Genomic DNA, 14,540 nt, shown 5'->3' on the forward strand with positions numbered 1-14,540 from the left:
GTCAATAACAGATGAATCAAACTAGATTAAAGAGTCAATAACAGATGAATCAAACTAGATTAAAGAGTCAATAACAGATGAATCAAACTAAAGAGTCAATAACAGATGAATCAAACTAGATTAAAGAGTCAATAACAAATGAATCAAACTAGATTAAAGAGTCAATAACAGATGAATCAAACTAGATTAAAGAGTCAATAACAGATGAATCAAACTAAAGAGTCAATAACAGATGAATCAAACTAGATTAAAGAGTCAATAAACACATAAATTACACCAGATTGAAAAGTCCTTTATATAAACAGTACAGTATATACAAATTATGTCAGTCATGTCAGGGTTTTAGGACTCATCCATATAACCCTCACTAACTGCTTTGTGATTGGTTAGTGTGTGGTGGTGGGGGCGGGCCCCTGTGGTCTCCGGACAGCTGTGGAGCTCAGGTTCCTGGGGGCCCGGGTGGTTCTGCTGGAGAAGAGGGACTGTTTCTCCAGGAACAACGTTTTGCACCTGTGGCCCTTCACCATCCATGACCTCAGGGCCCTCGGAGCCAAGAAGTTCTATGGGAGGTTCTGCGCTGGCGCCATCGACCACATCAGTGAGTCAAACAGGAAGTCCATGTGTAGTTTGAATTGCTTAACTGCAGGGACACAAACCGGAACAGCTTCTTCCAGCAGGTGGTCAGGATGCTGAACTCTCTCCCTCCCTCCCTCTCTCCTCTCACTCTCTCCCTCCCTCTCTCTCTTGCTCTCTCTCTATCATCCGTCCCTCCCTAAATCCTCTCTCTCTCTCCCTGTTTCTCTTTCCTCCCTCCCTCTCTCCTCTCGCTCCCCCTCTGTCTGTCCCTCCCTCTCTCTCCCCCTCTCTCATCTCCCTCTACCCCCACTCCCATCTCTCCCCTGACCTCTCCGCCCTCCGTCCCACCCACCTTTCCCCACAGCCTCAATGGAAATGTACCAGGACATGAATCCCGCTCCCTCACACACCCGTCCCTCATCCAGCACCAGTCACCTTCTATTCTCCGCTGCCACTGCACCACATCACACTGTGTTGATGGTGTCCAGCATCTGGATATATTACTTAGGTTTTCTACCCCTTTTTACCCCCCCTTTTTTTCTACGCTCTTATCTTTTTGTGTTATATGTTCTTTTATATTTGCCAATAAACTTTGACAATGAAGTGGACTTTGGCTTTGACATGAAATCAGAGTTCTCCTGTTTGTAACGGGGAACTCACCTGTGCAGGTATCCGGCAGCTGCAGCTGATTCTGCTGAAGGTGGCCCTGCTGCTCGGTGTTGAAGTTCACGTCAACGTGGAGTTCAAACACCTTAAGGAGCCTCCTGAGGACCAGAGACCCCCCAGTGAGGACGCATTACTTTCTTTAAAATACAGGAAGGAAGAGAGACATATGTGATGTATGTTGACCCTGCCTGTCCTCATGTTGCCCTGTATATGAGGTGTTAACCCTGCCTGTCCTCATGTTGCCCTGGATATGGTTAACCCTGCTTGTCCTAATGTTGTCTTATCTATATGAAGTGTTGACCCTGCCTGTCCTTATGTTGCCCTGGAAATGAGGAATTGACCCTGCCTGTCCTCATGTTGCCCTGTCAATATGAGGTGTTGACCCTGCCTGTCCTCATGTTGCCCTGTATATGAGGTGTTGACCCTGCTTGTCCTCATGTTGTCTTATCTGTATGAGGTGTTGACCCTGCCTGTCCTCATGTTGCCCTGAATATGAGGTGTTGACCCTGCCTGTCATGTTGCCCTGTCAATATGAGGTGTTGACCCTGCCTGTCCTCATGTTGCCCTGGGTAGGAGGTGTTGACCCTGCCTGTCCTCATGTTGTCTTATCTGTATGAGGTGTTGACCCTGCCTGTCCTCATGTTGCCCTGGATATGAGGTGTTGACCCTGTCTTTTCCTCATTTGGTCTTATCTGTATGAGGTTTTGACCCTGCTTGTCCTAATGTTGTCTTATCTGTATGAAGTGTTGACCCTGCCTGTCCTCATGGTGCCCGGTCAATATGAGGTGTTGACCCTGCTTGTCCTCATGTTGCCCTGGATATGAGGTGTTGACTGTGCTTGTCCTCATGTTGCCCTGGATATGAGGTGTTGACCCTGCCTGTCCTCATGTTTCCCTGTCAATATGAGGTGTTGACCCTGCTTGTCCTCATGTTGTCTTATCTGTATGAGGTGTTGGCCCTGCCTGTCCACATGTTGCCCTGGATATGAGGTGTTGACCCTGCCTGTCCTAATGTTTCCCAGTCAATGTGAGGTGTTGACCCTGCCTGTCCTCGTGTTGCCCTGGATATGAGGTGTTGACCCTGCTTGTCCTCATGTTGTCTTATCAGTATGAGGTGTTGACCCTGCCTGTCCTCATGTTGCCCTGGATATGAGGTGTTGACCCTGCCTGTCATGTTGCCGTGTCAATATGAGGTGTTGACCCTGCCTGTCCTCATGTTGCCCCGAATATGAAGTGTTTACCCTGCCTGTCCTCATGTTGCCCTGGGTATGAGGTGTTGACCCTGCCTGTCCTCATGTTGCCCTGGATATGAGGTGTTGACCCTGCCTGTCCTCATGTTGCCCTGGGTATGAGGTGTTGACCCTGCCTGTCCTCATGTTGCCCTGGATATGAGGTGTTGACCTTGTCTGTCCTCATGGTGTCCTGTCTGTATGAGGCGTTAACCCTGCCTGTCCTCATGTTTCCCTGTCAATATGAGGTGTTGACCCTGCCTGTCCTCATGTTGCCCTGTCAATATGAGGGGTTGACCCTGCTTGTCCTCATGTTGCCCTGGATATGAGGTGTTGACCCTGCCTGTCCTCATGTTGCCCTGGATATGAGGTGTAGACCCTGCCTGTCCTCATTTTGCCCTGGATATGAGGTGTTGACCCTGCTTGTCTTGATGTTGTCTTATATGTATGAGGAGTTGACCCTGCCTGTCCTCATGTTGCCCTAGATATGAGATGTTGACCCTGCCTGTCCTCATGTTGCCCTGTCAATATGAGGTGTTGACGCTGCCTGTCCTCATGTCGCCCTGAATATGAGGTGTTGACCCTGCCTGTCCTCATGTTGCCCTGGATATGAGGTGTTGACCCTGCTTGTCCTCATGTTGTCTTATCCGTATGAAGTGTTGACCCTGCCTGTCATCGTGCCTGGATATGAGGTATTGACCCTGCCTGTCCTCATGTTTCCCTGTCAATATGAGGTGTTGACCCTGCTTGTCCTCATGTTGTCTTATCTGTATGAGGTGTTGACCCTGCCGGGTCCTCATGTTGCCCTGGATATAAGGTGTTGACCCTGCCTGTCCTCATGTGGCCCTGGATATTAGGTGTTGATCCTGCCTGTCCTCATGTTGTCTTATCTGTATGAGGTGTTGACCCTGCCTGTCCTCATGTTGCCCTGTCAATATGAGGGTGTTGACCCTGCCTGTCCTCATGTTGCCCTGAATATGAAGTGTGGACCCGGCCTGTCCTCATGTTGTCTTATCTGTATGAGGTGTTGACCCTGCCTGTCCTCATGTTGCCCTGGGTAGGAGGTGTTGACCCTGCTTGTCCTCATGGTGTCCTGTCTGTATGAGGCGTTAACCCTGCCTGTCCTCATGTTGTCTTATCTGTATGAGGTTATGACCCTGCTTGTCCTAATGTTGTCTTATCAGTATGAAGTGTTGACCCTGCCTGTCCTCATGTTGCCCTGTCAATATGAGGGGTTGACCTGCTTGTCTCATGTTGCCCTGGATATGAGGTGTTGACCCTGCCTGTCCTCATGTTGTCCTGGATATGAGGAATTGACCCTGCCTGTCCTCATGTTGCCCTGTCAATATGAGGTGTTGACCCTGCCTGTCCTCATGTTGCCCTGTATATGAGGTGTTGACCCTGCTTGTCCTCATGTTGTCTTATCTGTATGAGGTGTTGACCCTGCTGTCCTCATGTTGCCCTGAATATGAGGTGTTGACCCTGCCTGTCATGTTGCCCTGTCAATATGAGGTGTTGACCCTGCCTGTCCCTATGTTGCCAGGGGTAGAGGTGTTGACCTGCGCCCTCATGTTGCCTGTATGAGGTGTTTGGACCGCCTGTCCTAGTTGCCTGTATAGGTAATGTTCTTTTCCTTTGGTCTATCATAAGGGTTTTGACCCTCTGTCCTAATGTTGTCCTTACTGTATGAAGTGTTGACCCTTTGTCCTCATGGTGCCCGTAAAATATGAGGTGTTGACCCTGCCTGTCCATGTTCCCCTGATATGGGGTTGTTACTGTGTTTTCCTTTTTTTGATTTTTAGGGTTGACCCTCCTTTCCTATGTTTCCCGAATATGAGGTGTTGACCTGCTTGCCCCATTTTTTTATTAGGTTTTTGGGCCCCCCTGTCCCCATGTTCCCGGGGTATGAGGTTTCCCCTCCCTGCCAAAATGTCTTAATTGGGGTTTTGACCCTCCCCGTCCCTGTTCCCTGGATTGGGGGTTTTTGACCCTTTTTCCCCTCATTTGTCTTTCGTATGAGGTTTCCCCTCTCCCCTATTTGCCTGTATGAGTGTTGACCCTCCTTCAGGGTTCCCCTGTCAATTGGGGTGTTGCCCTCCCTGCCCTCATTTTTCCCCCGAATTAAAGGTTTCCCCTCCCTTGCCCTCATTTTCCCCGGGTTTGGGGTTAACCCTGCCTGTCTCATGTCCCGGTTTATGAGGTTTTTGCCCCTGCTGTCTCATTTTTCCCAGGGTATGAGGTGTTGCCCCTGCCTGTCCTGTTGCCCTGGTTGGGGGTTTTGCCCCTTGTTTCCTTTTGGTTTTCCGTCTTATGAGGGTTCCCCGCCTGTTCGTTTTTATAGGTGGGTTTGCCCGCCTGTCCCTCATGTTTTCCCCCTCAATATGAGGGGGGACCTTTGTCCTCATTTTTCCCCGGATATGAGGTGTTGACCCTCCTGCCCCTTTTTGCCGGGTATGGGTGTAACCCTGCCTGTCCTCTGTTGCCCGGAAATGAGTGTTTACCCCCTTTTTTTGGTTTTGTTTTTTTGGATTCCCTCCTTTCTCTTTCCCTTTAATTTACCCTCCGTCCTTTTGCCTGTAATAGGGGTTTTGCCTGCCTGTCCTCATTGCCCTGTATGGGTGTTTGACCTTGGCTCATGTTCCCCGGGGAATGAGGTGTTCCCCTGCTTTCCTATTTTGCCCGTAAAAAGGTTGACCTGCCTCGTGCCCGGGTATGAGGTATCCCCTGTGTCCTCATTTTTCCCCTGTCAATAGAGGGTTTGACCCTGTTGTCCTTTTTGTCTTATCTGTATGAGGGGTTACCTGCCCTCATTTTTCCCCTGGATATAGGTGTTGCCCCTCCCGTCCTCATGGGGCCCTGGTTTTAGTGTTACTCCCCTGTTTCCCCAAATTGATTTCCCCCTGCCCCCACCCTGAATAAAAGTGGGGCCCCTGCCTGCCCTCATGTTGCTTATCTGAGAGGGGTTTTGCCCCCGCCTGTCCTTGTTGCCCTTTAGGAGTGTTGACCCCCCCGGGGTTCCGTTTATGGTTTGACCCTCCCTTTTTTCTAACATATAAAGTGTTGCCCTCCCTCTTCCCCCTGTCTTTGACCCCCCCCCCTGGATTGATTTGACCCCCCCTTTTTCCCATGTTGCCATTGAGGTGGACCTCCGCCCTATGTGTCTTATTTTTAAGTTTTACCCTCCCTGTCTCTGCCCTGATTGAGGTATTGCCCCTCCGTCCTCATTTTTCCCTTCAAATGGGGGGTTTTGACCTTTTGTCCTCATGTTGTCTTATGTTGGGATTGCCCCTCCCCGTTCATGTTCCCCCTGATATAATTTTGCCCCGCCTCTAGGGTGCCCTGTATAGGGGGTTTTTTGACCCTGGCCCCTAGTTGCCCTGGATATAGGTTTACCCCCCCCCCACCCCGGGTGTTGACCCCCCTGATGTCCCTAAATTGTTGACCGTTGTCCCAGGTTCCCTTTTGGGGGGCCCCCTCCTCCCCTATGGGTCTTTCTGTATGAGGTTTTGACCCTGTTTTGCCAAATGTTGCTTTTAAAATGTTGCCCCTGCTTGCCAAATGTTGCCCTGTAAGAGGTGTTGACCTGGCCTGTCCAAGTTTGTTTAAATTAGGGTTGCCCCTGCTTGCCCCCAATTTTGCCCTGAAAGGGTTGCCCCTGTTGTTTTTATGTTGCAAGGGTATGAGGGTTCCCCGCTGCCCTCATGTTCCCCCTGAAAGAGTGTCCCTGCTTGCCCCAAATGTTGTTTACCCTTTAAATTTGCCCCCCCTGTCCTCTCCCCTTTTAATTGAGGTTTTTGACCCTGCTGTCCTCATGTTTCCCTGTAAATTGAGGTGTTGACCTTCCTTGTCTATGGTTTCTAATTTTTTCCCTTGTTGGTGGGGTTGGTGTTGACCTGCCTTCCTATGTTGCCCTGAAAAGAGGTTGCCCCCTCCGCCCTCGGGTTGCCTGAAAATTTGGGGTTGTTGCCTCCCTGTCCTCATGTTGCCGGATATGGGTGTTGACCCGCCTTTCTCATTTTTCCCTGTCATATGGGTTTTGACCCTGCCTGTTCATGTTCCCCTGGATATGAGGTTTGCCCCTGTTGCCCTCTGGTGCCCTGTCTGTATGAGGGTTAACCCCTGCCTGTCCTTGGGTTTTTATCTTTTGGGTTTGACCCTGCTTGCCTAATGTTGTTTATCTTGAAGTGTTGCCCCTGTTGTCCTAATGTTCCCCTGGTATGGGGTTGACCTGCCTGTCCTCATTTTGCCCTGGTATAGGTTTTGACCTGCTTGTCTATGTTCCCCGGATATGAGGTTTTTGGGACCCTGCGTTTTCATTTTGTCTTATAGGTATGGGGGTTGCCCCTCCCTGTCCTCATGTTCCCTGAATATGAGATGTTGCCCTTTTGCCCAAAGTTTTTATCTTATAAGTGTTGCCCCTCCTTTCCTCCACCTGTATATGGGTATGACCCTGTTGTCTCTTTTCCCCTGTAAATATGATTGTTGACCCTTCTTGTCCTATGTTGTTTTTATCTGTTGAGGTTTTGCCCGCCTGTCCTCATGTTCCCCTAAATATGAAGTGTTGACCCTGCCTGCCCCCCAAATTTGGGGCCCCCCTGATATGGGTGTTGACCCCTGCCTGTCCTCATGTTTTGCCTGGATATGAGGTGTTGCCCCGGGCCTGTCTCAGTTGCCCGTCAATAGGGGGTGTTGACCCCTTCTCATGTTGCCCTGGTATGAGGGTTGACCCGTCTGTCCTCAGGGTGTCCTGCTGTAGAGGCGTTAACCCCGCCTGTCCCCGTGGTCCTTATCTGTTAGTTTTACCGCTTTGTCCTAATTTTGTTTATCAGTATGAAGTGTTGCCCCTGCTTGTCTAATGTGCCCGGATATGAGGGTTGACCCGCCTGCCCCTCATGTTGGGCCCTGTTTTATTTTAAGGGTTGACCCGCTTGTCCTCATGTTGCCCTGGTTTTGAGGTAGTTGAGTTGTTTTTTTTTTTTTAGGATTTGAGGAGTTGATTTGGTCCCGGGGGCCCCTGAAAATGAATGTTGACCTGCTTTCCTAATTTGTTTATCTTGAAGTGTTAACCCCTGCCGCCCTCATGCCCTGTATATGGGTATCCCCCGTCTGCCTCATGTTTCCCGTCAAATGAGGTGTTGCCCTTTTTCCTCTTTCTTTCTGTATGAGGTTTTGCCACCCCTTTGTCCTCTGTTGCCTAAATATGAAGTGTTGCCCTCCCTGCCCTAGGGTGCCTGGATATGGGGTGTTGCCCCTCCCCGTCCCTTTTGCCCTGGATATGGGGTGTTGACCCTCCCTGCCTCAGTGCCCTGTAATGGGAGGGTTGACCCTGCCTTCCCATGTTCCCCTGGATTGGGTGTTGCCCCTGTCTGTCCTCTGGGCCCCTTCTGTATGAGGCGTTAACCCCTGTCCTCATGTGGTTTAAATCTGTATGGGGTTTTGCCCTTTTGCCAAATGTTGTTTATCATATGAAGTTTTTGACCCTGCTTGTCCAAATTTTTGCCCTGGGATGAGGTGTTGACCTGTTGCCCCTCATGTTGCCCTGGAATGAGGTGTTGCCCCTGCTTGCCCTCTGTTGTTATTATAGGATTGCCCTCCCGCCCTATGTTGCCCTGAAATATGATGTTCCCCTTGCCTGCCCTAGTTGCCCTAATATGAGGGTTTGCCCCTCCCTGTCCTATGTTTGCCTGGTAGGGGGGTTTTTGGACTTGCTTGTCCATGTTGTTTATTTTTTGACTTTGCCCTGTGTCCCATGTCGCCCTGTAATATGGGTGTTGACCTCCCTGTCCTCATGTTGTCTTATCTGTCATGAAATGTTGACCCTGCTTGTCCCATGTTGTCTTATCTGTCTGAAATGTTGACCCTGCTTGTCCTCATGTTGTCCTTTTCTGTTTGAAGTGTTGACCCTGCTGTCCTCATGTTGCCCTGGATATGAGGTGTTGACCCTGCCCTGTCTCATGTTTCCCCCTGTCAATATGAGGTGTTGACCCTGCTTGTCCTATGTTGTCTTATCTGTATGAGGTGTTGACCCTGCCTGTCCTCATTTGCCACTGGATATGAGGTGTTGTCCCTGCTTGTCCTCATGTTGCCCTGCATATGAGGTGTTGACCCGTGCTTGTCCTCATGTTGTCTTATCCATATGAGGAGTTGACCCTGCCTGTCCTCATGTTGCCCTGTTAGTATGAGGTGTTGACCCTGCCTGTCCTGATGTTGCCCTGGATATGAGGTGTTGACCCTGCTTGTCTTCATGTTGTCTTATAGGTATGAGGAGTTGACCCTGCCTGTCCTCATGTTGCCCTGAATATGAGATGTTGACCCTGCTTGTCCTAATGTTGTCTTATCTGTATGAAGTGTTGACCCTGCCTGTCCTCATGCCCTGTATATGAGGTATTGACCCTGTCTGTCCTCATGTTTCCCTGTCAATATGAGGTGTTGACCCTTCTTGTCCTCATGTTGTCCTGTCTGTATGAGGCCGTTAACCCTGCCTGTCCTCATGTGGTCTTATCTGTAGGAGGTTTTGACCCTGCTTGTCCTAATGTTGTCTTATCAGTAGGAAGTGTTGACCCTGCTTGTCCTAATGTTGCCCTGGGTATGAGGTGTTGACCCTGCTTGTCCTCATGTTGCCCTGGATATGAGGTGTTGACCCTGCTTGTCCTCATGTTGTCTTATCCATATGAGGAGTTGACCCTACCTGTCCTCATGTTGCCCTGTCAATATGAGGTGTTAACCTTGCCTGTCCTCATTTGCCCTGAATATGAGGTGTTGACCCTGCCTGTCCTGATGTTGCCCTGGGTAGGGAGGTGTTGACTCTGCTTGTCCTCATGTTGTCTTATCTTTTTGAGGCGTTGACCCTGCCTGTCCTCATGTCGCCCTGTCAATATGAGGTGTTTGACCCTGCCTGTCCTCATGTTGTCTTATCTGTATGAAATGTTGACCCTGCTTGTCCTCATGTTGTCTTATCTGTATGAAATGTTGACCCTGCTTGTCCTCATGTTGTCTTTTCTGTTTGAAGTGTTGACCTGCCTGTCCTCATGTTGCCCTGGATATGAGGTGTTGACCTGCTGCCTGTCCTCATTTGAGGTGTTCCCTGTCATCATGTGTTTTGAGGTGTTGACCCTGCCTGTCCTCATGTTGCCCTGGATATGAGGTGTTGTCCCGCTTGTCCTCATGTTGCCCTGCATATGAGGTGTTGACCGTGCTTGTCCTCATGTTGTCTTATCCATATGAGGAGTTGACCCTGCCTGTCCTCATGTTGCCCTGTTAGTATGAGGTGTTGACCCTGCCTGTCCTGATGTTGCCCTGGGTAAGAGGTGTTGACCCTGCTTGTCCTCATGTTTCTTATCTGTTTGAGGTGTTGACCCTTCCTGTCCTCATGTTGCCCTGTCAATATGAGGTGTTGACCCTGCCTGTCCTCGTGTTGTCTTATCTGTTTGAAGTGTTGACCCTGCCTGTCCTCATGTTGCCCTGGATATGAGGTATTGACCCTGCCTGTCCTCATATTTTCCCTGTCAATATGAGGTGTGGATCGTGTTTGTCCTCATGTTGTCTTATCTGTATGAGGTGTTGACCCTGCCTGTCCTCATGTTTCCCTGTCAATATGAGGTGTTGACCCTGCCTGTCCTCATGTTGCCCTGGGTAGGAGGTGTTGACCCTGCTTGTCCTCATTTTGTCTTATCTCTATGAGGTGTTGACCCTGCTTGTCCTCATGTTGTCTTATCCGTATGAGGTGTTGGCCCTGCCTGTCCCCATGTTGCCCTGGATATGAGGTGTTGACCCTGCCTGTCCTCATGTTGCCCTGTCAATATGAGGTGTTGACCCTGCCTGTCCTCATGTTGCCCTGGATATGAGGTGTTGACCCTGCCCGTCCTCATGTGGTCTTATCTGTATGAAGTGTTGACCCTGCCTGTCCTCATGTTGCCCTGGATATGAGGTGTTGACCCTGCCTGTCCTCATGTTTCCCTGTCGATATGAGATGTTGACCCTGCTTGTCCGCATGTTGCCCTGGATATAAGGTGTTGACCCTGCCTGTCCTCATGTTGCCCTGAATATGAGGTGTTGACCCTGCCTGTCCTCATGTTGCCCTGGATATGAGGTGTTGACCCTGCTTGTCCTCATGTTGTCTTATCTGTATGAGGTGTTGACCCTGTCTGTGCTCATGTTGCCCTGTCAATGAGGTTTTGACCCTGCCTGTCCTCAGAGTGTCCTGTCTGTATGAGGTGTTGACCCTGTCTGTCCTCATGGTGTCCTGGGCTTATAAGGCGTTAACCCTGCCTGTCCTCATGTTGTCTTATCTGTATGAGGTTTTGACCCTGCTTGTCTTAATGTTCTTATTTGTATGAGGTGTTGACCCTGCCTGTCCTCATGTTGCCCTGTCAATATGAGGTGTTGACCCTGCCTGTCCTCATGTTTCCCTGTCAGTATGAGGTGTTGACCCTGCTTGTCCTCATGTTTCCCTGTCAATATGAGGTGTTGACTCTGCTTGTCCTCATGTTGTCTTATCCATATGAGGTTTTGACCCTGCCTGTCCTCATGTTGCCCTGGATATGAGGTGTTGACCCTGCCTGTCCTCATGTTTCCCTGTCAATATGAGGTGTCGACCCTGCTTGTCCTCATGTTGTCTTATCCATATGAGATTTTGACCCTGCCTGTCCTCAGAGTGTCCTGTGTATATGAGGTGTTGACCCTGCCTGTCCTCATGGTGTCCTGTCTGTACAGTATGAGGTGTTGACCCTGCCTAAATGTCTGACCTTCAGAGGTGGGCTGGAGGATGGAGGTGAGTCCGAAGTCTCACACTCTCAATCAGCTGGAGTTTGATGTTGTTATCGGAGCAGACGGACGCAGGAACACACTCCCAGGTTTCCGGCGTAAAGACTTTAGAGGGAAGTTGGCCATCGCCATCACAGCGAACTTCAGGAACAGGAACACGACGGCAGAGGCCAAAGTGGAGGAAATCAGCGGTGTTGCCTTCATCTTCAATCAGAGGTTCTTCATGGATCTGCAACAGGAAACCGGTACCAGCAGGAAACACAAATTGAACTCAAGGAATTTACAGTCTGATGTCCCTATTGTTCATACCATTCTTTAATATCTGGATGTTTCAGGGATCGATCTGGAAAACATTGTTTACTACAGAGACGACACGCACTACTTTGTGATGACGGCAAAGAAACAGAGTCTGCTGGGGAAAGGAGTCATTAAACAGGTAAAAGATTCATTAACAGATGATTCACAATAGAAAAGAGTCAATAAACAAAGAAATTACACCAGATTGAAAAGTCCATCCATCCAGTTAATAAACAGATAAAAGAGTCATTAACAGATCAATCATAGAAGATTAAAGAGTCATTAAGAGTCATTATCAGTGAATCAGATAAGATAAGAGTCATTAAACAGGTAAAATATTCATTATCAGTGAATCACATTAATTAACAAAACAATGAAAGAGTCATTAACACGTGAATCATAAGAGGAAAGAGTCATTAAGGTGAGTTACTTGTTAATGAATCATTAAGGTGAATGAACTCCTGTGTAATGATTCTTCCTCCATCAGGACTTTGCAGACACCGGACTGCTTCTCTCCCGGTCCAATGTGGACCAGCATGCCTTGCAGGCATTCGCCCGCGAGGCTGCAGACTTTTCCACCAATCAGCAGCTGCCATCCCTGGAGTTCTCCTTAAACCACAACAACCAACCGGACGTCGCCATGTTCGACTTCACCAGCATGTCTGCCGCCGAACACGCCGCCATGATCCGCCAGAGCCACGGGCACCAGCTGCTGGTCTCACTGGTGGGAGACAGTCTGCTGGAGGTGAGACGGGCTGGGGGAGAAAGGTGGGGGGAGACAGTTTGCTGGAGGTGAGATGGGCAAATAGACAGGTATACACTGAATGACCTCTGCCCCCCGCTGTGCAGCCCTTCTGGCCGATGGGGACTGGGATCGCTCGGGGCTTTCTGGCGGCGCTGGACTCGGCCTGGATGATCTGCAGACGGGCTCAGGGGGCGGCGCCGCTGGAGGTCCTGGCAGAGAGGTACTGTACAAATACACACATACAAATACACACATATAAATACACACATACAAATGCACATATAAATACACACTTACATATATACACATATAAATACACAGATATAAATACACACGTACATATACACACATATAAATACACACATTCAAATACACAGATATAAATACACACATACATATATACACATATAAATACACACATATAAATACACACATACAAATACGCATATAAATACACACATACAAATACACACATACAAATACACATATAAATACACATGTACAAATACACACATATAAATACACACATATATAAATACGCACATATAAATACACATATAAATACACATATAAATACACATATAAATACACACATAAATACACATATAAATACACATATAAATACACACATATAAATACACACATATATAAATACACACATATAAATACACACATATATAAATACACACATATAAATACACACATATATAAATACACACTTACATATATACACATATAAATACACACATAAATACACATGTACAAATACACACATATATAAATACACACATACAAATACACACATACAAATACACATGTACAAATACACATATAAATACACATGTACAAATACACACATATATAAATACACACATATAAATACACACATACAAATACACACATATAAATACACATATAAATACACACATATAAATACACACATATAAATACACATATATAAATACACACATACAAATACACACATAGACATACACACGTACAAATACACACATATAAATACACAAGTACAAATACACACATATAAATACCCACGTACAAATACACACATATAAATACACACGTACAAATACACACATAAATACACACGTACAAATACACACATATAAATACCCACGTACAAATACACACAGTATCACATTATAAATAAATGTCCCCCCCAGAGAGAGTCTGTACCGCCTCCTCCCTCAGTCGACTCCTGAGAACCTGCAGAGGAACTTCAGCCGGTTCACCATCGACCCCCAAACCAGATACCTGAACCCCAAGCTGAGGGCCATCACACCTGAGCAGGTACTGACTGACTGACTGACTGACTGACTGACTGACTGACTGACTGACTGACTCACTGACTCACTGACTCACTGACTCACTGACTGACTGACTGACACACACACAAACACACAGACACACACACACACACGTTCCAACAGGTTATTAGAGGTATTTCGCGGGGATATTAATAAACAGGATTTGTTGCCCCTAAGGTGAGGCACCTGCTGGACACAGGTGAGGAGGCGGGGCTTCACCCTAACAGTGATGACATCATTGTCAGAAAGGGTGAGTAGCGGCTTAATTACTAATGACATCACTATGAGCTGTGCTGTGATTTGCTGCCTGTGTCCTCCTCTCTGATAGGTTCTTTCTGTCCGACCAATCAGCTGCTCTCCTGGTGTCAGGAGCAGACCCGCGGTTACCGTGGCGTCGCCATTAGCGACCTGACGACTTCCTGGAGGAGTGGCCTGGCTCTGTGTGCTCTGATCCACAAACACAGACCGGATATCATGTAAACATCACTCTATATTATCTATATCTATATCATGTAAACATCACTCTATATTATCTATATCTATATCATGTAAACACCACTCTATATAATCTATATCTATATCATGTAAACAGTACTCTATATAATCTATATCTATATCATGTAAACACCACTCTATATAATCTATATCTATATCATGTAAACAGTACTCTATATAATCTATATCTATATCATGTAAACACCACTCTATATAATCTATATCTATATCATGTAAACAGTACTCTATATAATCTATGTCTATATCATGTAAAGACCATTCTATATAATCTATATCTATATCATGTAAACATCACTCTATATAATCTATATCTATATCATGTAAACACCACTCTATATAATCTATATCTATATCATGTAAACAGTACTCTATATAATCTATATCTATATCATGTAAACACCACTCTATATAATCTATATCTATA

The 14,540-nt window shown here is 47.4% G+C and overlaps 1 protein-coding gene across 1 annotated transcript in view; it reads left to right on the forward strand.

Annotated features, from left to right (window-relative positions):
• The window catches only part of LOC134879534 (protein-methionine sulfoxide oxidase mical3b-like), a 30,777-nt gene that overhangs the window by 7,302 nt on the left and 8,935 nt on the right, over positions 1-14,540 (forward strand). The window contains exons 3-11 of the mRNA XM_063906085.1: positions 391-598; positions 1,245-1,361; positions 11,221-11,478; positions 11,569-11,669; positions 12,018-12,275; positions 12,380-12,495; positions 13,457-13,583; positions 13,778-13,850; positions 13,929-14,076. Of these exons, the coding sequence (XP_063762155.1) occupies positions 391-598; positions 1,245-1,361; positions 11,221-11,478; positions 11,569-11,669; positions 12,018-12,275; positions 12,380-12,495; positions 13,457-13,583; positions 13,778-13,850; positions 13,929-14,076 (1,406 nt within the window). The remainder of the gene's footprint in view (positions 1-390; positions 599-1,244; positions 1,362-11,220; positions 11,479-11,568; positions 11,670-12,017; positions 12,276-12,379; positions 12,496-13,456; positions 13,584-13,777; positions 13,851-13,928; positions 14,077-14,540) is intronic.

The sequence above is a fragment of the Eleginops maclovinus genome, chromosome 17 (assembly GCF_036324505.1).
Source record: "Eleginops maclovinus isolate JMC-PN-2008 ecotype Puerto Natales chromosome 17, JC_Emac_rtc_rv5, whole genome shotgun sequence".
Lineage (NCBI taxonomy): Eukaryota > Metazoa > Chordata > Actinopteri > Perciformes > Eleginopidae > Eleginops > Eleginops maclovinus.